Raw genomic sequence first — 24466 nt, 5'->3', positions numbered from 1 at the left:
TGGTGGCGCTGCCCACCCATAGAAGTCTTTTTCATAACGCCTCTCTTTATTAATTCTTGAATTTTCATTCATCAGGCTTTGTTTCAGCCAGGAATTTTTGTGAGTGGCAATGAGGTTTGGTAATCTTTTTTTTCCTAGTCAGGGAGCTAGGGTGGTTAAGGTCCATGAAAAGGGTAGACCTCACCCTTAATGGCGTTAGCGTATCCTCCCTCCCCCTGAGGGACGCACTTACCTAATCGACCCGGTCCCACCCAGCGTCTGGGCTCCCTGCAGCTCCTTTCCAAAAGTGGCTGAGGGCGCTATCAACAAGCGCTGGACCCCCCCCCCCCCAATGCCGCTCTCTTTTTTTCGCCCTTCCTCCCTTTTTTCTCCTTTCCTTCTTTCCCCTCCTTCCTTCCAAAGCTCAATACCCCCCTTTCCTACTTCGTTCGTGATACCCAAGCTCTTTCAAAGAGCTCTTATTTCTTTTCTTTCCAAGATACCCAGATACCCAGATACCCCAAAAACGCTTTTTCTCTTCGAAGCTCTGCTTCTTAATCGATACCCCCCAAACCCGACACTTTTTCGGTCTAATAACTTTTAATCATGTCTGACGCTCAGAAGCCCGTTGAGGAGACCCCCGCGGTCGTTCCTGCTGCTGAGCCCGTTGTTGAGGCTCCTGCTGCTACTGCTGAGCCCGTTGTTGAGGCCCCCAAGGAGGAGACTGAGGAGACCACTGCCACTCCTGAAGTTGCTGAGACCACCGAGGCTGCCAAGGAGGAGATCAAGCCCGCGACTGAGGGCACCCTCGGCTACAAGGCCCCTGGTCTGGTCAAGTAAGTAGAAAATGCGACGCAGCGTTGCGGCAGCTTTGGAGCTTGTAGCTAACAAGATGCTTTTTCTTGCAGGAGCCTGCGCTTCGCCAAGCGTTTCTTCTACTTCAACGATGAGGCTGTTGAGGCCAAGCAGCTGTCCCAGTTCCACCAGAACGAGAAGGCCGCTGTTGCCAACCCCATCGCCGCCTGGGCCAGCCAGACCGGCAAGGGTCTGCTCTTCATCACCAAGCGCGCTGAGGACAAGGCTCACCCGAGCCACATCATCAACCTGGTAAGTCGTGCATGGCCCACATTGCAAGATGACGTGAATGTAAGCTCACAATTCATTCCAGGCCGATGTCTCTGATGTCACCAAGGAGAGCTCCAGCGAGTTCCAGTTCAAGATTGCCGGCCAGAAGCACACCTTCCAGGCCTCCAGCGCCGCCGAGCGCGACAGTTGGGTTGTCGCCATCGAGGCCAAGGCTACCGAGGCCAAGGCTGAGAAGGAGACCATCACCTCCAGCGAGGGTTACAAGGCTGAGCTTGAGAAGCTGACCAAGCCCGTCGCCGTCGCCGCTGTCGCCGCCAAGAAGCCCGAGGAGAAGAAGGAGGAGGAGACTGCTGCCCCCAAGGAGGGTGAGGAGACTCCTGCCCCTAAGGAGGAGAAGAAGGAGACCGCCAAGTCTCGCTCCCAGTCTCGCAAGCGCTCCAGCATCTTCGGCTCCCTTCTCGGCAAGAAGGAGGAGGCTGAGGAGAAGAAGCCCGAAGAGAAGAAGGAGGAGGAGACCGCCGAGGAGGCCAAGCCCGCTGAGGCCGCTGCTCCCGCTGCTGAGCCTGTCGTTGAGACTGCTGAGCCTGCTGCCGCTGCCACCAGTGAGGGTATGTTGGACGGTTGAAGGAAGCTTGGCATATCTGAGATAATTTGCTAACGTGTGTGCTAGTCGCTGCTCCCGCTGAGACCACCGAGGACAAGGCTGCTGAGGAGCCCAAGGAGGAGAAGAAGGAAGAGAAGAAAGAGGAGAAGAAGAACAAGCGCTCCTCCATCTTCGGCAACTTCTTCCAGAAGGTCACCAGCCCCGCCCACGAGAAGTCTGAGAAGGAGGCTACCGCCCCCGTTGAGGAGACCACCGTCGCCAGCGTCGCTCCCCAGCTCGAGAACCCCGTCGAGGAGGCCGCTGTCAAGCCCATTGAGCCCGAGACTGTGACCGCCGCTGCCGATGCTGAGGCCGCCAAGCCTACCGAGGAGGCCAAGCCCGCCGAGGCCGAGCCCACCACCCCCAAGGACAAGCGCCGCACCTCGTTCTTTGGCAACTTCGGCAAGAAGGAGAAGAAGACCGATACCTCTGACAACGAGGTCACCGATGGCGAGACCAAGGCCAAGTCCAAGCTTGGTGGTCTGTTCCGCAAGCCCAGCAAGGCCGTGAAGCTCGACAAGGAGGAAGCTCCTGCCGCTGAGGCTGAGGCCAAGGCTGAGGAACCCAAGGAGACTGCTGCCGCCGAGACCTCCGCTGCCGCCGAGGAGACCCCCGCCCCCGTTGTCGAGGAGGTCGCTCAGCCCGTCGAGACCACCACCGAGGAGGCCAAGAACGTCAACCTCACCGCCGGCGCCCCTGTCCAGGCTGCTGCTTGAACTGGGTCTGCACGACGCGTGGAGTTTGAACGATGGTGGGATCCATCCTACTCGGCGTTCACCCACCATATCCCGGATGGCCTCGGTCGGTCCCCTGGGGGGGACAGCTTGAGTGCCTGACGGATGCAAATACGGAATTGATACCATTTCGCTCGCCAGCTTTCTTGTTTCTATGCTTTTGCCTCGCCACTGTCGCTCTTTTCGGTCATCCATTGCCTACCTTGCCTGGGCTTTGTGATCTGAATTGGGTGCCAATGAGATACCCGCCGTCGCTGCTTTTGTTTGGATTTTTCTTTTTCTCTCGTCACTCCCCCTCTAAAAAATAACCAAGCCCCCAATAATTATTCTCGGCGCCCCCGGTTTATATGCTGGTGGGCCGTTCATTCCTTATCACGACCTTGCGTCCCGCAACCGAGATTCGATTCGCGACGTGCTTATGCGTTACGTGGTGTGTCGCCTTACTAGATTGATACCACTCTGCTTTCGTGCGCTTTGGCTTTCTCGCTTCGATACCCTCTGGGGAGGAAGGGTGCTTATTATTTACTTATGGGCGGTGGGAAATGTGGACTGTCTTGTTGTTCTTTGTGTCTCTGCCATTCAGAATGCCGCCTCGTTTCCTGCTCTTTCCATCTGTTTTGAGGCCCCCTCTTACCGTTGTCTACCGTTGGTCCCGTCTCACGTGGTTTTCCTTACTTTGCTTCGTGGATGTGGCACATACTGCGATAGGTGATACTTAATAGAATCTTCTCAGTTTTGCTTTGAATCTTGTTAGTCTCGGACTTTCCAGTAATTCTTGTTTTCTGTAGGATATGTCCAAAGCCATCTACTTAAAAGTTGGAGTCAGTTCATGTTGTAAATGTAGACTCATATCACTAACCTTGATAGTCTTCAATATAGCGCAGGTAGGGGCATTATAGCAATGGGTCTTGAATGGGTTGGTTAAAAAGGCCCATCTGCACACCATTATGCAAGCCATCCAGGGCCCCATCGAGATGCGTTGGTGGTCGAGTGCGGGTCCCAACAAGATATATCACGGAGTGAATTGAGCGCTGTCCACAATGATAGATTAACTATCCCACAGTGATTCTGACATCGGACACCAACTTGACAGGAACTTTGATACCAGAGAGGATTCCGACGGGAGCTTCTTTTATTACCCTTGTTTATCTTTTTTTGTATTCGTAGGTTATCGGATCATGGATGTGTTTGATCAGGGTATGGTGGATGTCATCTGGCACAGGGAGTTACTGCAGATCGGTCTTTGTCAAAAAGATTAAAAGCCGACTCCTGCCAGAGCTCGCCGACCATTACACAGCACAGTTCAGGCTTCTATAATACTGCCTGGAAGCACAAGGCTGCCAAATACATTGCATCCTCCATCACAGTGTCAATTAGGTCCAGGTCAAGGTCTAGGTTTAGCTCATGCAGTAACTACTCGTCTAATTCTGTGTCGCACAAAATAGACATGAATCAAATGATAATTCTTCTGACCCTCTCGGGCTCTTGATTTCGTTAGCTCAATCATCAATCATGGATTCATGATTATTGCATGGACCAGCTCCCATCGGGCACATGAAAGAGGACTAGATCGTGCGCCAGAACCACGGGGCCAGTCCTCGTTTTTGGGGGCCTCGGAGCGAGAAGGCCAGTCTCCGGGGGGCATGCCAAGACTTCTAGTTCTCGTGCTTGGAAGGGAACCACTGAGAGGACGTTAATTATTTTTTTTTTCTCTTTCGTTTCGCTCTTTGTGGACGGGTTAGAACATGGTGGGTTTATCCACCATTCAACGGGGTGTGCCGGTGCCGGGTTGAAAGTTGAAAGAGGGAGAGAAAGCGGGTGGCGGGAGGATGGAGGACGGAGTCTGTATCCGTGTTTGGGGGCGTGTGATTGTCCAGTTAAAACAAGAAATGGAACAGTCGTATTGATATACTTCTGATAATGATGGCCGAGGTACGGAGTAGTCACTGTAGTATAGAATATCCTCTTGCAGTGGTACCGTGCATATGAAATCATTTTCAACCTTCCGTGTCGATACGATGGGATCATGGATCAGACGCAGTGGGTGCAGCAAAGTCAATTTTCACGCCCTTCGGCAAGGCTAGCATCCACACGGACCAGCGTCGTGACTGGCACAGCCCACCGCGGGGAGGCAATTGGGAAAAGATCGGTGGGGGTTCTCTCTCGTTAGCCTCTTACGTTTGGTGGCCTGGGTGCCTCGGAGGATCACGCCTGTTGTCTCCGAGAGGGCGCAGAACACGAGGTATTGGGGGGGGGGGTTTGGCCCTGAAGTGGATTATTAATATTCACATTCCGGATTGCTGGAAACCCTGTCGGAGTCTCCGTGTATACGAGCATTCGTGGCCTGGTCATGAGAATGAGGCGACGTGGCTAGTAACCTACCCAGTTAGCTGTCTTTGGGTGATTGGAGATGAAGAATTGTGATTTGATAATGGAGATATCTTCCTGAGGTGGTCTGTTCTTCGAATGTCAGCCTGGCTTAAGGGGTTTGCGAAACAACGCGAGTCTGGAACTGAAGCGGATCGGGCGGATGCCTGGACCGCCAGGACGAAGGCGAGAGCGGAGATGGTGATTGGGCAATGGGTGCGGCAACGGGGAATGGCTGATGGAGAGGTACATGACTAGTACCTGGATGGAGAGGCTGAGAAAGAGAACTCCAGTATGAGAACGTCAGAGAAAGGGAACGTAACGACCCACAAAAGTCGGTCGTCTGTCAAGTACATCGGAAGTACCCACAAACTTCCGCTAAGGAGTCCGTCGGGGCGGAGTGGCCAATCAGCGCTGGCTCGGATGGTGTGACTCACACCCCGTGACTTCCAGACGCGACTAAGCCCCGTGCGGCTGTGCACGCTGATTGGCCCTATCCCGAACAGAAGTGGACCCTCCCACACAGCCAAATCCAGTCGCCGCTTAAGAAGTGCCTGAGTCCCCAGTCGGTGCCTGTTTTTTTTCTTCTTTCTTCTCTATTCACTTTCGAACACTCAAAACCTACAACCCACATATCATCACATCCATTCACCATTCTGCCTCTATCTGAACAGCCTTTTGAACCTCCACTGATCCAAAATGGGTGCTTTCTAAGCTCCCCGTCTCGAAAGATCTCGTCTTTCTCCATTGAGAACGACACCATTCCTCCTCACGGAACCTCGTCTATTTTCTCCCCTCAACACCCTTCTTCAGAGTCTCCTTCTCAAGGACCTCTGAACTTTAGCATCGCATCGCGTAGCTCAAGTTCTCCCCAAATCACTATTTCTCCGATCGACATTTCGTCGTTCACTACGGATCAATCCCAGCAATCATGGCTTCCCACGCCCCCGCCCACACAGCCCTTGGCTTCCAGTTCGATCAACAGCAACAACAGCAACAACAACAACAGTTCGCTAGAGGACTTTGTGCTCTATCCCAATCCGCCAGCTCCTCGTCCGCAGCCTCATCCACGAGACTCGCGCTTGCTAGCTCCCTCGAGCACTACCCTTAGACCGTCGGCTCTCCAGCCCTTTTTGGCTCAGAACCATCCTAGACGACACTCCTTCAGTCTGCAGTTGCAACGTCACCTACAGCAACAGTTCTCTGGCTCTCCTGTTCCTGATCCCAGAGTGACCAAGCTTGCCCGGTCCCCTTCCCACTGGTCTTATCCCAATTCCATCGCGCACGCACAGCCGCACCACGCCGCTTCCGTGCCTTCTGTTTCCCCCTCGCCGCCACCCAGCCCCCCAGTTTTTCACCACAAACAAGAATCGGTCCACGCACCTTCCTCGTGGCAATATGTCTACTCCCAACTTCCAAGGTAATATTTCCACGCCCTTTCACCTTTCTTCTTGCAACCATCCCACTCACACTCTCCCATCAGATCACGACATGGAGCTCTTTGGGCTTCCCTCTGCTGGCTTCACCGCTGGCCTGGGCTCGCCCTTTGACCTCGACCAGCTCCCTCTTGAGTCTGATCTCAGTGCCTTCTCCCCTGCTCCTCTGGGTACCATCTCGCCCAAGGACCTCATGAACGACGGTGGTTCTCTGCCTCCCTCGGCCACTTTCACCGACATGAGCACCCCATCTTTCGCATCGCCTGGCGGCGCTTTCAGTGCCAACAGCTCTCCTATGTTCACTGAGATGGATGCACTGCACCAGTCTCCTTGGCCTTCTCTCTTCGGTGATGAGCCCGCCATCGAGGCTCTCAGCAACTATGCACTTCCCTCGCTCGAGGAGCCTGCCAAGCAACAGATGATGCAGCTTACTGCCTCTGTTCCTCCTGCGCCCAAGCGCCAGTCTGCGTCCAAGTCAGCCTCTTCGCCAATCTCTGCTGCTGGCAGCGCCAAGCCTTCCTCTGTTGCTGGAGTCACTCGTTCTCGCAAGGAGCTGTCGCCCGTTGCCTTCGACCCCAGCGATCCTGTTGCTGCCAAGCGCGCTCGCAACACTGAGGCTGCTCGCAAGTCTCGTGCCAAGAAGCTCGAGCGCCAGATGACCGCCGAGGTCCAGATCGCTGAGCTCAAGCGTCAGCTCGAGGAGAAGGATGCGGTGATTGCCAAGCTTCTGGCCGAGCGCGAGACCCACCGGCAATACGCTTAAGTGGGTTCGCACTTTCAGCTCGAGATCTAAAATTCGTTTTCGGGAGTTTCTCTTTTGCTTGCTTTTCGTGGTTTTGCCAAACTGGCCTCGCTGTGGTGGGCGTGGGTGATGGGTCAAGCCATTTACCCTGACGTCCCACCGAGAATCGCAGGGCTTCGTGCCTTGCTTTTCTCTAAAAGTTACGACATGACTCGGGACGTCTCGAACATTGTCATCTGCCTTTCATAAGGACTTTCGTCCTTTCTTTTTGTGTTTCGGAGGATCATCGCTAGTTCGTTAGTTAAGCCGGTTCTGATTGTCTCCCATCTCAGATGGTGATTGACTCGTGGCTCGATTTGTTTTCACTTTTCGAATAATCAATCAATTTTCTGCTCTTGCAATGCCTTTACTTTGTAAATTGACCAGTCCAGGTTAGTAGCGCATGAGCTCTCCATAACACAGTACTATGGCTGCCGATCCTTTACTCCCAAGTGGCCCTTGCGTATGCCTATTTGACCTTTGTGTTTGCGTGTGTAACCGTTTCCGCGGCGATTTTGTGGACGTTTGGCGTCTGCTCTCGACTTTGTTGACCAGACTGGGATATAGTGCGTGCTAAACATGATAAATGTGCGTCGCAATACTCTATAGTTCAGCTCACAGGTTTTCCATGCGTTGCAATACAGTAGTTTCAAAATCAGTTATACCTCCGCACTCTTGCGACTTCATTCTCGGAAAATAAATCTGAAATGCGCTAATCCATTTTAGTACACTGCTCTATGATTTCGGCAGAATTGTAATAGTAACTAGTTAGTTAATGGTTGTAGACCACAGATGACTCATTGTAATAATACCGAAATTTATAGTGGGTATGCAAAAGTTAGGATGGCCTCCTTCCTTCCCCTGACTAAATATGAGAGGGCGGAAGCAAACCTTTGCATACCCACTGTAGATTTCGAATACAAAATCCCCCATGGACACACTTTTTTTCCTCGGCCCGTACCATAATATGTGTTTAGTTGAGCTGTAAATAATCTTTTTCTAAGAATGGGCCCTTTTGTTTCTAGAACGATTGCAGTACTGTACGTATAATACTGTATATTACGCGAAGCTTCTATACGCTACCTCAGTGCCTCTCCATGCCCATCGGACCTGGCATCCGCCCTTTTGCACCACCAACACTATACCTTGAGGAATGTCAGAGTCATTCTGCCCAGTATTTCACCTGGATTACGTCACTTCAAAGCTACACTTTATTCGTGATATGATACAAACGCAGTCCCTAACCACGTTTCAAATGGCTGACGCATCTGAATGCAGCCAACGGACGATCAAAAATATTCGCAGGAACTTGCGACAGTGCTGGCCGACATTTCAATGCAGAGCTGTGAAAGTCAATACCTAACGCCAGTCTGAGCTCTTCATTCCAAAGAAGATTGTCACGCTGGAGAATCTTGGTAGTTAATTCCCAGAGCTTAAATTTCTTAATTCGACCTGTGAATCTCCTGGCAAAGCCATAGCCCCAGCTCCATCGACGCTGCGCTTTCACCCATCGGTTTAGTTCTAGTCCACATATCTGGGCGTAAGTGATACGGCCTATGTACAGACATCATTCTTTGATACAGTGTCTGAATTGGGATTTATTGAAGATTACGATGTTATAAGGGGATCAGTAACAAGTCTCTTGATGCTTTATGTCTTACGCTAGATAAGTTAAGCGAAAACCACACGAATCTCATTCTATAGTCTTGACATAGACCCGTCGCTGCCAATCCTTGCAAGGCGATCTGGAGTTATATCAGCAACAGTGCGACAACCAGCCAATTGCATGCAACGCCTGAACTCTTGATATAAGATATCAATCATCAGTTCCACGCCGTTCTGACCGTCATACTATTGAATCATCTGGTTAGCAAAATAAATCCAATATGATATAACAGGAAGATACTTACCGCAAGGCCCCAGAGCATGGGACGACCAACCCAACAACACTCGGCGCCAAGGGCTAAAGCTTTGAAGATATCAGCACCTGATCTAATTCCTCCGTCGACATGAACTCTGATTCTGCCTTGAGCAGCCTTAACACACTCAGGTAGAGCGTCAATTGTAGGAACCACGTCGTCTAACTGCCGGCCACCGTGATTGCTCACAATCACACCGTCACAGCCGCTCTCGATCGCCATTTCAACATCCTCTGCAGTCAAAACACCTTTGATCCAAATTTCCATCTTGGTAACACTTCGCAGCCAGGCGATTTCATCCCAGGAATGAGAGTCGGAGTTGAATGAAATGAATCGCTCATCATGAGACTGGGTTTTCTTGTCTTCCCATCCATTCTCAACCATTGGGAACGAAATTCCATCGAATATTTTGAAATTTGAACGCTTCTCATGGTATCGAAGCCCCAAAATTGGGCTATCTGCGGTCAAGAAGATTGCCTTGCAACCAGCCCCCTCGGCCCTCGCGATAATTTCTTTCTCTGCCTCACGGTCCTGCATAGTATAGAGCTGCATTCCGTAATTGATTTGGCCACCAACATTTCTTCCAGCAGAAATAATATCTTCCACGGAATTGTTTGCAAAGGAAGACACCCCCATGTGGATGTTCTTCTGTGAGCAGGCCCTGCTAGTAGCGAGCTCGCCTTCCGGATGAGCCCTAGCTTGGACTCCTGCCGGTGACATACAAAGTGGAAAAGTGATGCTTTTGCCAAGAATATCAATTTCAGTTTGAACATTGGACACATCGCGAAGCACTCGAGGACGGATGCGATATTTTGAGAATGCCGAACTATTTTCCTTGACCGTAATCTGGTTTGTTGCGCCAGAGTTGAAAAATGCTATGAGTTAGAGCAATCGTCAGTAACTTTGACAATTCCTTCCTTGTCGCAAATATTTTGAAGCTTTTAAGCATTTCCAACTCCTCACCTTGGGTTGCATCAGGGAGTTTACCAGAGGCCGCAGCCTCTAGGTCTGCAATTGAAAGGATCATTTTTTGAGCTGGCTTTCATTTCCTTTCTCAAGACGAACGTTGTAGTTTTTACTGTTGTCATTGACAGGAGATTCAAGATGAAGAACGCCTTATTTGTACATTTTCTCACGTTAGGCTTATACACTAGCAATGCCATGGCGCTTTGTATGGACCCACTCTCGCATAAGACAAGTCTTACAAAACTGGTGCCTAAGGCTTACTACGTGTGGGACCTACTAGGTAGTAGGATGGAAAGATCATGAGTCGGTTTTGTAGATAGCTTTGTAGAGTCAACTAGGAGCCTATCAAAGCGTAAGCAGGATATTTCTGTTTTAGGATGGTTACTAATAAAGTAGTTAGTCAACTATCTATCCGCGCCCCACTTCCTTTAAGAGGTGGGGATGGCGGCAGGGACGTGGTGACCAAACTTCCCTTTTCAATCACCCACTTTGCTATATCTTCGCACCCAGTCTCGTTATCACTAAAGCAAAATTGCAGTATATTATTGGATGCATCGTCTATTTGCGAAGCAGGCTCGCCGACGCCATAATTAGGCCATGACAAAAGGCCCCATGAAAAAACCCGCCTGAGATGCTTCATGGGAAGACAATGCTGCTAGGCCAAAAAATGTCATTGGCATATTCTCGGTCTCTACAGTCATTTTCTCTTGCTAGCAGGCTTACATGGGGACCACGCGACAGCTCGATAATCTCAACTCTAGGGTCACGTCCATCGGCTTCGGTAAGATCTGATGCCTGACCTATTGATCTTCCTTTGCTGTTGGTCCAGAATGTCGATACAGCGATCTTATCTGCTCGATTCTTTGAGATTAACTGGATATGATGTCTACAATGCTCTACTGGCCAAATGTTCCTCGTAGTGGTGCCATATCATCCTTTAATTTATGTGGTCACGTGAAAGTAGGGGATCCTGAAGTTGGTGGTAAGGCGGGAACTAAAAATTTTTACCAACTCTCCCACTTCATTTAGATGTCATGAACCCGGCTGACTAGTTTCCTCTCTATTCCAATCAATGAATAATCGGCAAATCTCCTGCAAAGAGTTGGCAGAAGCCGATAAAAGGTTGAGAAAATTCCTTGTTTCTCAAACATTATTCATCGAGCTGACTTGCTGCCTAGGAGGTTGCGTAATCGCCTTTCTCAAAAAGCCTTCCGAGAGAGACAAGCAGCATATCGGCGGGACCTAGAAAGACGGCTCGGCGACGTTGGGAAGTCAGATAACGAAAGAATAGCCGAACTTGAACTTGAAAATACCAGATTACGTCAGGCGCTGCTGGATTGTCGTGGCAGACTTGAGGCTACTCAGGTAACAATAGCAACGTTGTCTAAGTCTCTTGGGGAAGTCTTAGGAGCACAAGTGGGTAAATCGGCTTTCTTGCTGCCATGAAAACCACTAATGTGAACGCATGCAGGACTTGAAGGAGTTGGATATAGGCGGTGATAGAGACAACAATCAACGTGGGCCATGCCAAGACACCGCAATTAATGCGCCAATTGGATGGTTGGCTCCTCAAACTGAGGAGGTAGCTACGTTGTCCATTGTGAATGCAACTGATACAAACATGGGTTTGTCATCAGAGAACTGCATCGAGTTGGATTCCACACCGTCCTATTTACCAGAGCATCCCCCAGAACCAACGACAATAGCTCTTGCTTACTCACAAGATGAAATAGAAAGCACTTTGTCAATGACTCAAATTCCAGGTGTGTGGTCATATGAATATCAAATGGGACCTAGTGTCTACCAGTGGGCGGTTTCGCGCGAATCGAAGCTTTGCCAGTCGGGAATTGCACCCTTGGCAATTACAAATTCATCTTTCTCTGATCACATCACCCTTATTGAGTGTCTCGTCATGGAAAACTGGTGCAAACATTCTTCGAAAACACAAACCAACGTTGATTCGTACGTGCTCGGCTGCAGCTGCTTGTGATTTTCTATGTTCTCTGCTAACTGTTAGGCTCAGGTTATATCAAACAGTCTCTGTTATGCTCTCAATGTTCAATGGACTTTCGAGACCATCGGCACTCAGATGGTATTCAGAGACAAAATTGTATCCCCAAGTTACGAATTTGGTCACCTGGCGGATCACCCGGAGCTGGGAGATCTATTCTCGATTGCATCCAAGGTTCCGGCCCACCGCTCTACAGACCATGGCGACATACCCCCCTGTGATTGACTGGTGTCCATTTGGGCTGGTCCGCGAGCGGCTCATTATGTATCATGCCGCTAATCCCTGTCTTGATGAAGTCATCTCCGATATGTCTACCTCATTTTCTGTGGAAACAGACCTCTCGGAGCTTGTTCAGGGGAGCACTTCTCCATCTCGTTGTTATGTCCGTTTATGGGATATACTAGAAGCAATGGGTAGCCTGGATGCTAATTTCAGTGACAATATTACGTTATCTTGCGAACTACCAGCCCCAGATGTTGAAACTATCTTCAATTCCCCAGAGTTTGCTCTTCTCGTCTTCAAGAAATTACGGATGGACAGTGGAATTGGCATTTTCAAACTGGATCCGTCTTTTTTCATCAAGTATCCGGAACTCTGTGACCCAAACGAGGAGAACATCGCAAACGGGATTTCCATCGCTCCCGCTAATCAGACAAGAATCCCTGGGCCTGAAGCTCTTGATGCGCGAATGAGCAGCACCTACAAACATTTAGCGCTGTGGTCATTCGACATGCTCTTCAAAATCCCTCCAAGCACTCTATCATGAAATCCGCCTTCTCTTTGCAGTAGCAGGTATTGCTGCCTCGTGGTCTCCGGGGGTCAAAGGCGATTTCCAGAATTTCCTCGAACATAATGACCCATGATAGGGGTTCCGTGGCAAGATGCCCGCCTTTCCCGAGATTTGATACTTTGGTTCCCAGAGACCTAGAGGCTCCCTTGATGCACAATAGGTTTACTTCCCAGGAATGAGAAACGAGTGCCTGCTACATCAAGGTTGTGTTCTGGTGTCTTAGAGGCCTATGTTCAGAAATACATCCCGTGTGGTCCCATTGTCGTATTGTAAAATACACAGACTATTCTAGAAAGCGGTCTGAAATAGGGCCTGGAAGATCTTATCCAATTAGATCTCACATAGGTCAGATATATTTTCCGGGAATGAAGTCCTGACAGTGTTGAGGTTTAACTGATTTCGAAAACTACTGTAATGAATCCCTGAATTCTTAATCCCATCTATCAAAGCCAACGTAGTGACCACACACCCGTACATTCTACTACTCTATCTCAAGAATTGTGAAATAATACACACGTAGGTCCCAGCTCAGACTTGCCTTTTATACCCTCATGAACCATATCCCCCCTCCACCTGTGATCTCCAATTCTACGAACTCGATATCCATGCGCTTTGCAAGTTCGGACCACACGTTGTATCCCATGCAACCCTGTTACCTTTCCGAGCTACACGCCGTCTAGGGACTGCGGTTGCTCTGGGTGGGTAGCGGGGTAGTGGGTAGTGAGTGTCCTTGTTGATTCGAGTCGTGGAAGTGGGAGGAGAAGGTGGATGGGACGCGGTTTCGGAAGTATCTGATTCCATGTTTTGTCATCATCGCTGGGGTTGGGGATTGTGTAGATGGGGGGTTATGTACTCGCTTATGGGGGTGTAAATGTTAAGAAGGGAATAGGAAGAGATGCATGGGTTCAAGACAAAGAATCTTGACATGACCAGCACAAAGATATCATCAAAGAGCAGGAAACACGAAAGGAACCATTAGCTCAACGCATCAGTCCCCTTCGTCCTCCCCTTCTCCATCTTAGCCGTCCTAGCGCCAAACTGAATAGCCCTCTTCTTCTCTCTCGCCACAGAGCTCAACCCCAATCGAAGCGCCACAAGCCGCAGCGCCATCTTCTCCTTATCAATGCCTTCAAGACACCGCTTTCCATCCTCACTTTGCGGCTCCGCAAGTCCAAACCCGCACTTCTCCCACACCGGTGCCTGCAGCACCCACGCGACAAACTCCTCATCCAGGTACGGGAATCTCGTCTCCCGGCCCCAATGAGCGAGCACCCGGTCATCGCGGCCAAGGTTGCGCTGACCAAGTCGACTGACGTCTAACTGGATCTCGGCGATGAGTCCTGGGAATCCGCCACGGGTGAATGCGACTCCGTGACGGCCGTACCCGGCGAATAGCTCATCTGCACCGAGACCGGAGAGCAGTACGCGGGCGGTGGTGGTGTAGGGGGAAGGGGTGGGATTGGAGATGGCTCCTTGGCCGCGCGAGGCAAAGTACAACGCGCAGGCGATGGATAGGTCCATTTCCGTGTTGTGCGGCCTCATGAGTCGCTTGACGGAGTCGCGGTGGGCGAGGGTTTCAGTGTAGGGGATGTCGATGGCGATGAAGCGCCATGTTCGGTCTGGACAGGTCTGTTGGAGCTCGGCGTGTGCTGAGCGGCCGGTGATCCGGTCTGGACATGCTTCGTAGAAGGAAGTGGGTTTTGATGGAGGGGATGATGAAGATGGATTTTGCGGCTTCGAAGTTGCGGCGGCGGCGGCGGCAACTCGAGGATTCTCGAATGCGACGTTGAGGAGATCGATTGGTTCGTTTATGGGGAGGATGTTGTGAGCTAGGCGGGCGAGGAGTGTGCAATCTAGGCCTCCTGAGAAGAGGACTGCAATTTTGGCGCTTTGGCCTTGGATGTAATCGGGTGGGTTGGGTACATCTTCAATTCTTAGGGCGAGAGACTGGTGCAGTTTGGATTGGAGATCCTTCACAAAGGGTGTCTCTGGTTTAAGTGCAGGAGGTTGTTCCCCTGGGACGGACATGTTCATTGGCGGAATGGGATTTTTCTAGCGAGCAAGGTTAGACAAGACCATTGCAATATTTCTGGCGTATTGCAGACTCACTATATGACCTGCAGGAGGACGAGGGTCAGAACTCCATGGCAGTATGTCAATCTTATATGGCTCTGCAGAGTCTATAGATGGCTCTTGGTATTTCTCAAGATCAATCATATAGACACCTTCAAAACCAACTTCTTGGAAGTGCGTAGAGGATGAGCCATCGCATAAGCTGCAAATCTTCAGACTGCCATCCTCGTCCAAGCCACGCAGAAGTGACCTTCTGCCAAGGCAATCTCTGGAAAAGAACACTCGTCCATGTGCAGCATCATAGAAGACAAATGCGAATGGACCCGAGATACTTGCAACAACACTTGCAAAGTTTTCAATGGCCTGATGGGCACCACCCGTCACAGCCTGCAGGAATCGACCAAAAACAAGCTCTGTGTCATTACCCGAGACCCGCTCGTTAGCAATCTTCCAGGCTTCCCCATTCCAGCAGAATACAGATTGAGTGGCGGCATCTACAAGGGGCTGTTTGTAGACATGATCACCTCGCAATGATAGCACAGTCGAGATAAATGTGAGGTACAGTGTTATTGGCGCAGACACTCCATCTTGTGCCGGGACCTCCTGTTGAACTGTGTGCGTCTGACAGCTGTCAGGACCGCGTTGTATCAGCAAAGATTTAGTTTCTGAATTGGGTATAGTGGGTTTCCTTGACAAGGAAAAGAAAATCCCACACATGATAGAGTGGCGTGGGCGCAACGGAGGCGTGTCTGAGGTTTGGATGCGAAATCGAATGTTTTTATGCTATTGAAGGCCTGAGGCTGTAATATTAGTCATCCATCTATTTCCGGCCGCGGGGTTAGCTCCTGAGAAGTACGAGGTAGCCGTAGGAAACGCTTCAGAAAATTATGTGACAAAATGTCATGATGTATAGCTCAGATCTGTACCTTAGAATCTGTAGATCAATGCTAATTTTGGGCCACCTTCAAGCGACAACAGCAGTAGTACATTAATGACATGAGCCTCGTGCTTAGGCGGCCTCGGCTGAACCAATGATCCGCGCATCAACATGCGAGCCTCGACACTCCCGACAACTACTATCGTGATACCTTGAAGACAGTTACGTGGCCTGCATGTTGATTTAGCTCATGTCGGCCACTGAACCCTTGTCCCATTCGGGTCCCGAGGAAAAGGGAGACCAACCCACTCACGAGGAGCCCGAGAGCCCAACGCCCCCACCCGACCTGCCGGAGACGCATCATGGCCCCTCGATCGAGAGCTTACAACAAACCGAGATGAGCACCGAACCGCATGCGGAGTCGCACACCCCTGCTGGATTAGTCGATGTTCAGACCGACCCAGCAGCAGAATCTCTACCTGCAGTAGCAGCACCGTCTCATCCAGACCGGCTTGCGGGACAGGTCGAAGCGCTGTCATTGTCGGTCCAGATACCCGAGTCTGGGCTGTCCTTAACGACCAATACTCCCCCCTCCCCCCGCCGCCCGAGAAAGACGATTCATACCTCAACTCGAATCCAAACGCTCCTGTCACTACTCCACAGCCTAGCGCACCCAACTCCCGCCCAAGCTCCGAAAAGGAGCTACCAGACGTACCCGGTGATAGCGATCCCGAAACCAATCAGACTATTCGAAACAATGGAGCTCGAGATGATAATGACTCTCAACCGGAGATTCAGAATATCATGGGCCAGTTCCAGGACCCTACCCGAACCACCGGCCAGCAGGAGATTATGTCCCCTCGTCTAGAGCTGGCCGAACAATTCCGCACGTCGCAGCACTTCCCGCCTCGCAGGTCGAGCCTCGAACCCGTACACTCTCCCGGCTCTGGACCTTCAAGGTCCGCCGCACCACATACTGGGCAGACCGTACCTGGTCACCGACATTCCGTCGGCCCCGAAGAGCTTACCTTGACCCGACAATCATCAGCCTCTACCATCCCGCCTCCACCCGAGCCTGAACCCGACCAACCATTCGATTTCCACAGATTCCTAGAGCAACTGCGTCACCGGACTGCTGATCCGGTCGCCAAGTTCCTGCGCTCATTCCTGACCGAGTTTGCAAAGAAGCAATGGATGGCGCACGAACAAGTCAAGATTATCAGCGACTTCTTGGCTTTCATCACAAATAAAATGGCAATGTGCGAAGTCTGGCGTGACGTGTCAGATGCTGAGTTCGATAATGCGAAGGAAGGAATGGAGAAGCTGGTGATGAATCGTCTGTATTCGCAGACGTTTTCGCCGGCGATCCCTGCTCCACCAACAATTCCTAGAAGTACGAGCCGGAGTCGGAGGCGAGAGATTGAGAGGCTTCATGGGCCCTGGCGACGGGGCCAGCATCAAGAGGATATAGAACGGGATGATATCTTGGCGCAGAAGATTCGCATTTATAGTTGGGTTAAGGAGGAGCATCTGGATATCGCGCCTGTCAGTGGCAGTGGCCGACGGTTCCTGACTTTGGCTCAGCAAGGTATGCTTTTGTCATCTGTTGCTGAAATTTGCCTAAATACTGATTGGAACGCTAGAATTGTTAAAGATAAATGGTTACCGCGCTCCCCGAGATAAAGTGATCTGCATCCTGAACTGCTGCAAAGTGATCTTTGGTCTTTTGAAGAATAGCAGAAGCGCCGATACGTCTGCTGATTCATTTGTTCCACTCCTGATCTATGTGGTATTGCATGCGAACCCGGGAAATCTTGTTTCCAATATTCAATACATCCTGCGGTTCCGCAATCAGGAAAAGCTTGGAGGAGAAGCAGGTTACTATCTTTCCTCATTAGTATGTTATACCCAGTCAAAGGTACCTGACCTCGCCCTCGCACGGCCTGCTAACCACTGACACAGTCCGGAGCCATCCAATTCATCGAGACCCTAGACCGCACGAGTCTTACGGTCAGCGATGGAGATTTCGAGCGCAACGTCGAGGCAGCCGTCTCCGCCATTGCCGAACAAAATCGTGAACACGAATCCCTGGCTGAGAAGTCTCCGATTCAACCCTCCACCCCCAACGGCCCAGCTCCACAAGCAGCTGGACCGAGTCGAAGAGATGCCTCCCAGCCTAGTGATGATGACACCTCTGCCCCCGTTGCAGGCCTCCTCCGTACCATCCAAAAACCTCTCTCCACTATCGGTCGGATATTCTCGGACGACGGAGATTTGAGCCCAGCTCCTGCTCAGGATCGCCCCCTCCAGCCCGCAACAACTCCCCTACCAGGTGTCGCGCCCGCTCGCCTCACACCCAATGTCTACCAACCTCCCCGCGCAAGTAACGAAGGTCGTCGATCTGGTGATGAGCGCCCGGCTCCACCTAGGGATAAGACTGGTGGAGCTCAGAAGAATCTAAGCCGTGTGCTGGATGCCCAAGACGCAGCTGCCCGTCAGGCTAGCGCTGAAGAAGCCGAAGCACGCCGCATCCAGCGTGCGGAGCATAACAATGTTGTCGAGACACTTTCGAACATGTTCCCGAATCTGGACCGCGATGTTATTGATGATGTGGTCAATCAGAAGGAGGGGAGGTTAGTTTTGTCCCGGATCTATTGGTTATGATTTATTATACTAACTGAATTCGACAGAGTCGGTCTCGCTGTCGACGCATGCCTTGCTCTTAGCGCAGAGTAGGGAGTACATAGAATAATGCTAGATCCAGGGAGCTGTTACGAATGGCACGATGTTTCCCTTGATGTTTACTTTTTGCTCTACTTTTGTCTTAAGAACTTTAATGAACGAATGGCTTTCGGCGGGAGGATTATGGCGGATCATGACATGACGAGGCTTTAGTACGCCAGACTTGCGTTTTGAGTACAGTGACTATGTGCTTTAGCGACGCTTCTAGACGACCTAATGAGCGATTGTCATATGATTCTTGGCTCTACACAGATCTCCACAGTCATACACTCAGGTCAACGCTCCCCAAGGTGTGGCAGTGCGACCCACTCGAGTTGCCCCCCAACTTGGCCATGACGTCTGACTCAAAGCTCTCGCCACAGCCGTAGCGGCAACGCAGCAGCTCCAAGCACACTTGCTCCACAACACTATTTAAACTGCATTTTAACCTCTTCAACACCAGTCATACCTCTCATCAGTATTTGCGAATACCTGCAATCTCTCACTACAAGACCATTTCAAAACTCTTCACCACCCAAAACCATCATGCCGATCCCAACTCCGGACTTCCAAACCCAAGAAAGACAAGGCCAACCCAACAGCACCGGCACCGTATGCTCCACCGGCCAGGCTGATATCAGTTCCTTCGCTGCGCTGAATGGGAGTGTCCCTCACCTCGATACTACCATCCGCGATGACTCGTCGCAAAATGATCGGGGCGATCGCCCGTTGAGTAAGGAGGAGGCGGATCGCTTGTATGAGGAGCGCATGGAGGATGAGTATGCGAAGAGGGAGGGCGGTGCATAGACAAGATGGGTATGAGAACTACTGATACATGGATGATGGAGATAATGGCTCGTTCCAGTCCGTTCGAGTCTTGCCTTTCTGTTGTTTTGTCCCTCCAACTATTTTTGCTGGTGCTGGGCTATATGTGACCAATGTACATTAGCAAGCTTGAAGCTTGAGCCAGAATCTTACGATAATGATTAGGAAATACACCACTCCTGAGAATATATTTTATATCAAATGGGCTGATTATCCTCGTACGCCTGGCTTGCTAATGTTGCACTTTGTCGTATAAAGCGGGGCATCCAGCCGAACATGAGTCAAACAGGTCCGTGGATGTGACCATTCCAAGCCTGTCCCTATAACCTCTTATTCTAACCTTCCCGCCAATCGAGTCGATTTTCTAACGTCCAGTCTATGTCGGAGATCAGCCCCAGTTCTTTCTCAAGCATATATAGACCGTGAATAGCCCTTCACCGCTTGCGTTGCGAATGCCCAACCCGCCACGATGACAGCGGACCCTCAAACCACGAAAGCGTCGTTCTACCCCCAGAAACTCACTCGAGTGATCATACCTGCGGTATTAGAGCCAATACAAACCAAGAACTTGTATCTACGTAGTCTGGACGTCAAAGATGCTGATGATATCTTTGAATTCCGGCGCATGCAGGAGGTGGCAGACTGGCTGTAAGACTTCCGATTCGCATTCTAGGTAATGAGGTAAACGATGATTTCATAGGCCTTGCTAACATACGAAATCATCATCTATAGATGGCCCAGAGTCCCCCACAAGGACATCTCTGAGACAGAGGCATCAATCACCAGCAAGACTTTCCAAACCCCCGATGCAACCGGCGCTATTGGACGACAATTCCAATTTGCTATTATCCGCGCAGACGACCCATCCCAAAAGGTCATCGGCGCGGTAGGAATCAATGCCCTTGTTCCATCGCCGTCAATTGGATACGGTATTCATCCTGCCTTCTGGGGTAAAGGGTATATCAGCGAGGCAGTTGGTGGAGTTGTCGATGCATGGTGGAAGCTCGAGAGGAAAGACGTTGAGGATTCGGGTGAAAAAGAAATGTTGTATGCTGCATGCAACAAGGCAAACATTGGAAGTTCGAGGGTGTTGCAGAAGAATGGGTTTCGGATTCTCGAGGAGTTTCATATAGAAGGGGATGTGGTGGCGTTGTTTGGGTTGGAAAGACCACAGTGATCGGCTGTTTCTTGTTTAGGAAATATAAGGAAGTCAATAGCAACATTGATTTTTGTTTGTGGTGGAATTGTCTAGAACGACCAAGTCTCAGCTGTAGCCTGATGTGAGGAAACTCCATCTCGCCGATTCTCTTCCTCGTTCTCTTCCTCGTTCTCTTCCTCGTCTTGCCAACCCTCCCTTCCACACCACATCTCCTCATACATTGCTCAAAATCATCAGCTGCCTCACTACAGCACCCAGTCAAAGCATGACATCTCCGTCTTTGACACTGTCAAGCATTCCATACGACTGCCAGCGAGAGATCATCCGCCATCTGGATGCCCAGGCAGTCACGAATCTCCGGCTGACTAGCCGTCAAATGAAAGACCTCTGTTCCGGTCCTTGCTTCAACGGCTTCCTGAGACGCCAAACTATCGAATTCTCCAAGAAAGGTCTCGAGTCGCTCGTTGACCTCGCCTCTTATGAAGAGTTTAAATCTACTGTGCGAGAGCTCATAGTTCGCGTACCCCTATACATGACTGGCGCGAGGACGATGTTCACCATCGAACAGCCCACTACGGCAGAGGATGTCAACTTTGTGGAGTCTCAAGACACCATTCAGTATGAGTTTCTTGAGACATCTGCTCTTGAGCTCCTCACCTCAGCTTTGAGATCCCTGGGTAGCCTTGAAGTGATCGATCTCGATCTCATTGTAGTCACTGGAGCTCGACCAGCGGCTCGTTGTGACCCTAGGATTTCGGACTTCTTACTCAACATGTCCATGTGCTCTCGGATCTACCGTCTCTTCATCTCCGCCATCGCAAAGAGTGGCATCTCCCTGGAGGCATTGAGCATCTTCCGGCAATCCCCGTTTGGTGCTGTGTCATATTATGGTCGTGCGGCCACCACGACAGAACTTGAGAAAGGTGGGACACAGCCTGGCACCATCAGGGGTCAAGAGCTTTGATATCAAGATTGCTTCACAATTACTACCTGGGTGGGAAGCCGAATTCAATTTCCTCGAGGATCATATTTTGACACGTAGAGCCATCCTGCGCTTCGTGCGTCTCCTAGACCAGATGCAGAACCTCGAGGAGCTCCAACTCTACCAATTCAACGCATCCAGTAGCATACTCGGCAACCAAAGAGTCTTACGCGTCATTGCATCTCATCTTCACTGGCCCCATATTCGGCGGTGCTCTCTTGGTGGGTTCTATGCAACGGAGCCCAGCCTGATGTATTTCTCAATAACCACCCCCGCCTCGAAGGCCTGGTCCTGGAGAGTTTTGTGATTGTGACCGAAACCTGGGAAACTATTTTCAAAGTCCCGTGTAAGGCCATGCCCATGCTAACCTACCTGCGTCCTACCTGCGTCTGTCCTATCTCTACCAGTGTTTCAATTCCACAAGGCAAAGCGAGGAGGTCAACCTTTTCCCGCTCTGGAAACAACAATCACGAGAAATAGGACACGGCTATAGATTTTATGCTAATACCAACCATCAAATCTACGCGATACCTATTCACGTTATTGATCGTTCTCCCAATATTCGTGATTTAGCCACTAATACCCCCGTAATACGGTTAGTGGGGTGGTATTTCAGGCTATCTAAAGATGTCCTTATCACCCCCGAAATAGACTATCTAGTAGTGGAAACAAGGTTAGGAGGGTACTGGTAGACTAGACGTCTAAGAATAGCGGTTAGATAACGGCCGGTTACGTATAGTGCATTGTTAATCGCGACCTGAGCGCCTAAGTCCGTGAATAGGGATCGTAAGCATTCCTGAAAATACGTGGAGATGAGCTACACGGAAGATAAGAGCGATCCGTAGCCTAGAATGTTGCGAATTTCTACTAGTCTAGAAGGTTTCTTAGTTAGGGTTCAGCGTGCTAATCAGGGAACCTTACGGAACTATATAGCCTATGATATAGTGCACGACACAAGGAACGCAGTATAGTATCCAACCGTCTTCCCACATGGGAACAGTTTTATATCCTATATATATCGTCATAGTCTTGTAACTATTAGTATCGTTAGTAGCAAACGCGGCGAACTAAGCCGAGGATCGACCTTCTAATACAATTTCTATCAGCTAAGGCGATGCGATAACTATAAGAAGAATATACCAAGAAGGAAAAGCCCCTAGCTCCGATATCCCTATCCATTTACTAGCAGTGCTGCCATACAGCGATTAGCCTAACCAGCCCCTCGGCGATACCGCTTTAAAGTCAGATCATCCTTATCAGCTTCCGTATATTGCCTTATAGTATCGTTAGTTACCTAGCGGGAAACCCTAGATTTCATTATGACCTCGCAGTATAAGTAGAATACTAGGTCTTGGAATACGACTACACTTACGGCGAAATTTTGGTCGTTACCACAGCGAGAAACAAAGGTGCCGTACTAGTTAGTAGCCCCTGATGACTAACTCATCGCATCCTGTAGGTAGAATTGGTCGGAGACAGGTGGTTAGATATTCCTCATGGAAAATAACAATGCCCGCATGGCCTAGGATTAATTTCAAAGCATTCTGATTGCGGGCGGGTGTACGCCATTTTTTGTGCTTCAAACTACTGGGCTTCGGTAGGAAGGGCTTCCACGAATATATGAAGTTGAGAATGTCGAGGGGACAGATGTTGGGAGATATCCAAAGTTGTTATGCTATGACGAGTCACTGGAAGACCATGTTCAAAGAGCGAGGCGGACGCAAGCAAAGCTGGAGGCCAGGAACTTGCCTTAGTGATTGCTAAGTTATCTTGTTTTGAGAGCAGGTAATGTTGGCAGTGTTCCTTAAGGGGCCTCGGCAGTAGAGATATCACTTGACAGTACATCTCGTGGAATTATCCTGTGGATATTGTACCACCTCTCTCTTGCGAGTATCTTCTCTATGTACAAGGTGTAGATTGTTCAGCTCTTAACGGATAGAAGATCCTGCTACTTAGACTAATTCGTGATGGGGGTGGGGGGTTGGAGATGCTTATACTGACTGGCGCCTTTGAACACACGCACACCTTCTCTATGTATCTTTGCCTTGAATCACCCATGAGGGTTCCACAGATCCATACAGTGCGACGGAAGCAAGTAATGAGACTTCTTCCTAATAAAAGGTTACAAAAAAACAGTACCGTTGTGGTTCTAAAACTCTACCAGTAGAAAAACAGACATCGAGAAAAAAAAGATGCAACCGACGGCTGTCGGATTCGAACCGACGCCCCCGAAGGGAATTGATGACTTATCAGAAGATTCGCTGTGATAGAGTTAGTTGAATATTCGAGGTGACGGGTATTATTACGGTTGCACATACAGTCAATCGCCTTAGACCACTCGGCCAAACCGCCATTGGATAAAAACTACATCCCGGTCAGGCTATATGATCCAAGTACGACAGCTCAAAAAAGGAAATTGGTGGCAAAACCACCAGCGACAAAGTGCGCGTTCTTTACTAAGAATGTCATCTTCGTAGTTTCAAGGAAACATTTTTAAATTGACAACAGCCGCCAAATTCAAATTCTACGAGACAGAAAAGATTTTTACTGTATCTGAGTCGGCGAACAAAAAAAGATAATCGACGGCTGTCGGATTCGAACCGACGCCCCCGAAGGGAATTGATGACAAACTTGTTGCAAGATTCGCTGTGAGGAATTAGTGAGAATTCTTTGTGGACTAGGCTCTATTGGTACATACAGTCAATCGCCTTAGACCACTCGGCCAAACCGCCTTTTGATGCTCGGATGGTAATTCCTGGCTATATGACCTTGGGAAATTCTGACCGAGTTTGCACGATATTTGCCCGGTTTGGAAAACCTCATAGTGAGAATCACATCGCTGGAAGTCACGTTCGGTGGTAAAGGGGACGGTCGAATCGATACCTGATCTGGAGGTGCTCGACATGAGCAAATGCTGTTTATCTTGATCATGCCATCCAACAAGGTCGGTACCTATTCTTTGGACCTCGTGATCCGAGTTTAACTTCTGATGGCCACACTCTTTGTTGGGACACTGGACTAGGACTTCTTCGGCACAGTCATTCAGATCCGAGCCTGAACGCAGCAGGGTCGTGATTGGAGCCGTTTTTTTTATGGCTTTGACAGAGACCTCAAGCG

At 50.1% G+C, this 24466-nt stretch overlaps 10 protein-coding genes across 10 annotated transcripts; 8 read left to right on the top strand and 2 right to left on the bottom strand.

Moving 5' to 3' along the window:
• Positions 1-585: 585 nt before the first annotated feature.
• On the top strand, positions 586-2424 carry N7458_005258 (uncharacterized protein; the record flags this gene model as incomplete). Its single annotated transcript, XM_056908640.1, has 4 exons — positions 586-815; positions 888-1086; positions 1148-1673; positions 1736-2424. 4 exons carry the CDS (start codon positions 586-588, stop codon positions 2422-2424), a joined length of 1644 nt encoding a protein of 547 aa, XP_056767258.1.
• A 3316-nt stretch (positions 2425-5740) lies between these two features.
• Positions 5741-5920, top strand: N7458_005257 (uncharacterized protein; the record flags this gene model as incomplete). Its single annotated transcript, XM_056908639.1, has 1 exon — positions 5741-5920. One exon carries the CDS (start codon positions 5741-5743, stop codon positions 5918-5920), a length of 180 nt encoding a protein of 59 aa, XP_056767257.1.
• A 380-nt stretch (positions 5921-6300) lies between these two features.
• cpcA (amino acid starvation-responsive transcription factor GCN4) lies at positions 6301-7008 on the top strand (the record flags this gene model as incomplete). Its single annotated transcript, XM_056908638.1, has 1 exon — positions 6301-7008. The coding sequence occupies one exon, from the start codon at positions 6301-6303 to the stop codon at positions 7006-7008; it is 708 nt and encodes a 235-aa protein (XP_056767256.1).
• A 1716-nt stretch (positions 7009-8724) lies between these two features.
• N7458_005255 (alpha-hydroxy acid oxidase) lies at positions 8725-9972 on the bottom strand (the record flags this gene model as incomplete). Its single annotated transcript, XM_056908637.1, has 3 exons — positions 8725-8877; positions 8937-9820; positions 9909-9972. 3 exons carry the CDS (start codon positions 9970-9972, stop codon positions 8725-8727), a joined length of 1101 nt encoding a protein of 366 aa, XP_056767255.1.
• Positions 9973-12121: 2149 nt separating this feature from the next.
• N7458_005254 (uncharacterized protein) lies at positions 12122-12688 on the top strand (the record flags this gene model as incomplete). Its single annotated transcript, XM_056908636.1, has 1 exon — positions 12122-12688. One exon carries the CDS (start codon positions 12122-12124, stop codon positions 12686-12688), a length of 567 nt encoding a protein of 188 aa, XP_056767254.1.
• A 999-nt stretch (positions 12689-13687) lies between these two features.
• On the bottom strand, positions 13688-15502 carry N7458_005253 (asparagine synthase family protein; the record flags this gene model as incomplete). Its single annotated transcript, XM_056908635.1, has 3 exons — positions 13688-14764; positions 14822-15396; positions 15499-15502. The coding sequence occupies 3 exons, from the start codon at positions 15500-15502 to the stop codon at positions 13688-13690; spliced, it is 1656 nt and encodes a 551-aa protein (XP_056767253.1).
• A 410-nt stretch (positions 15503-15912) lies between these two features.
• N7458_005252 (guanine nucleotide exchange factor VPS9) lies at positions 15913-18398 on the top strand (the record flags this gene model as incomplete). The annotated part of the gene is given in 5 exon segments (XM_056908634.1): positions 15913-16157; positions 16169-17250; positions 17306-17559; positions 17625-18295; positions 18353-18398. 5 exon segments carry the CDS (start codon positions 15913-15915, stop codon positions 18396-18398), a joined length of 2298 nt encoding a protein of 765 aa, XP_056767252.1.
• Positions 18399-18929: 531 nt separating this feature from the next.
• On the top strand, positions 18930-19190 carry N7458_005251 (uncharacterized protein; the record flags this gene model as incomplete). Its single annotated transcript, XM_056908633.1, has 1 exon — positions 18930-19190. One exon carries the CDS (start codon positions 18930-18932, stop codon positions 19188-19190), a length of 261 nt encoding a protein of 86 aa, XP_056767251.1.
• Positions 19191-19677: 487 nt separating this feature from the next.
• On the top strand, positions 19678-20385 carry N7458_005250 (GNAT family N-acetyltransferase; the record flags this gene model as incomplete). Its single annotated transcript, XM_056908632.1, has 2 exons — positions 19678-19856; positions 19941-20385. 2 exons carry the CDS (start codon positions 19678-19680, stop codon positions 20383-20385), a joined length of 624 nt encoding a protein of 207 aa, XP_056767250.1.
• Positions 20386-20632: 247 nt separating this feature from the next.
• Positions 20633-21331, top strand: N7458_005249 (F-box protein; the record flags this gene model as incomplete). Its single annotated transcript, XM_056908631.1, has 1 exon — positions 20633-21331. One exon carries the CDS (start codon positions 20633-20635, stop codon positions 21329-21331), a length of 699 nt encoding a protein of 232 aa, XP_056767249.1.
• Positions 21332-24466: the final 3135 nt, after the last annotated feature.

Source organism: Penicillium daleae (assembly GCF_028827525.1).
Source record: "Penicillium daleae strain IBT 16125 chromosome Unknown utg000005l_segment0_segment0, whole genome shotgun sequence".
In the NCBI taxonomy this organism is placed as follows: domain Eukaryota; kingdom Fungi; phylum Ascomycota; class Eurotiomycetes; order Eurotiales; family Aspergillaceae; genus Penicillium; species Penicillium daleae.
This window is presented reverse-complemented; position numbering and strand designations above follow the sequence as displayed.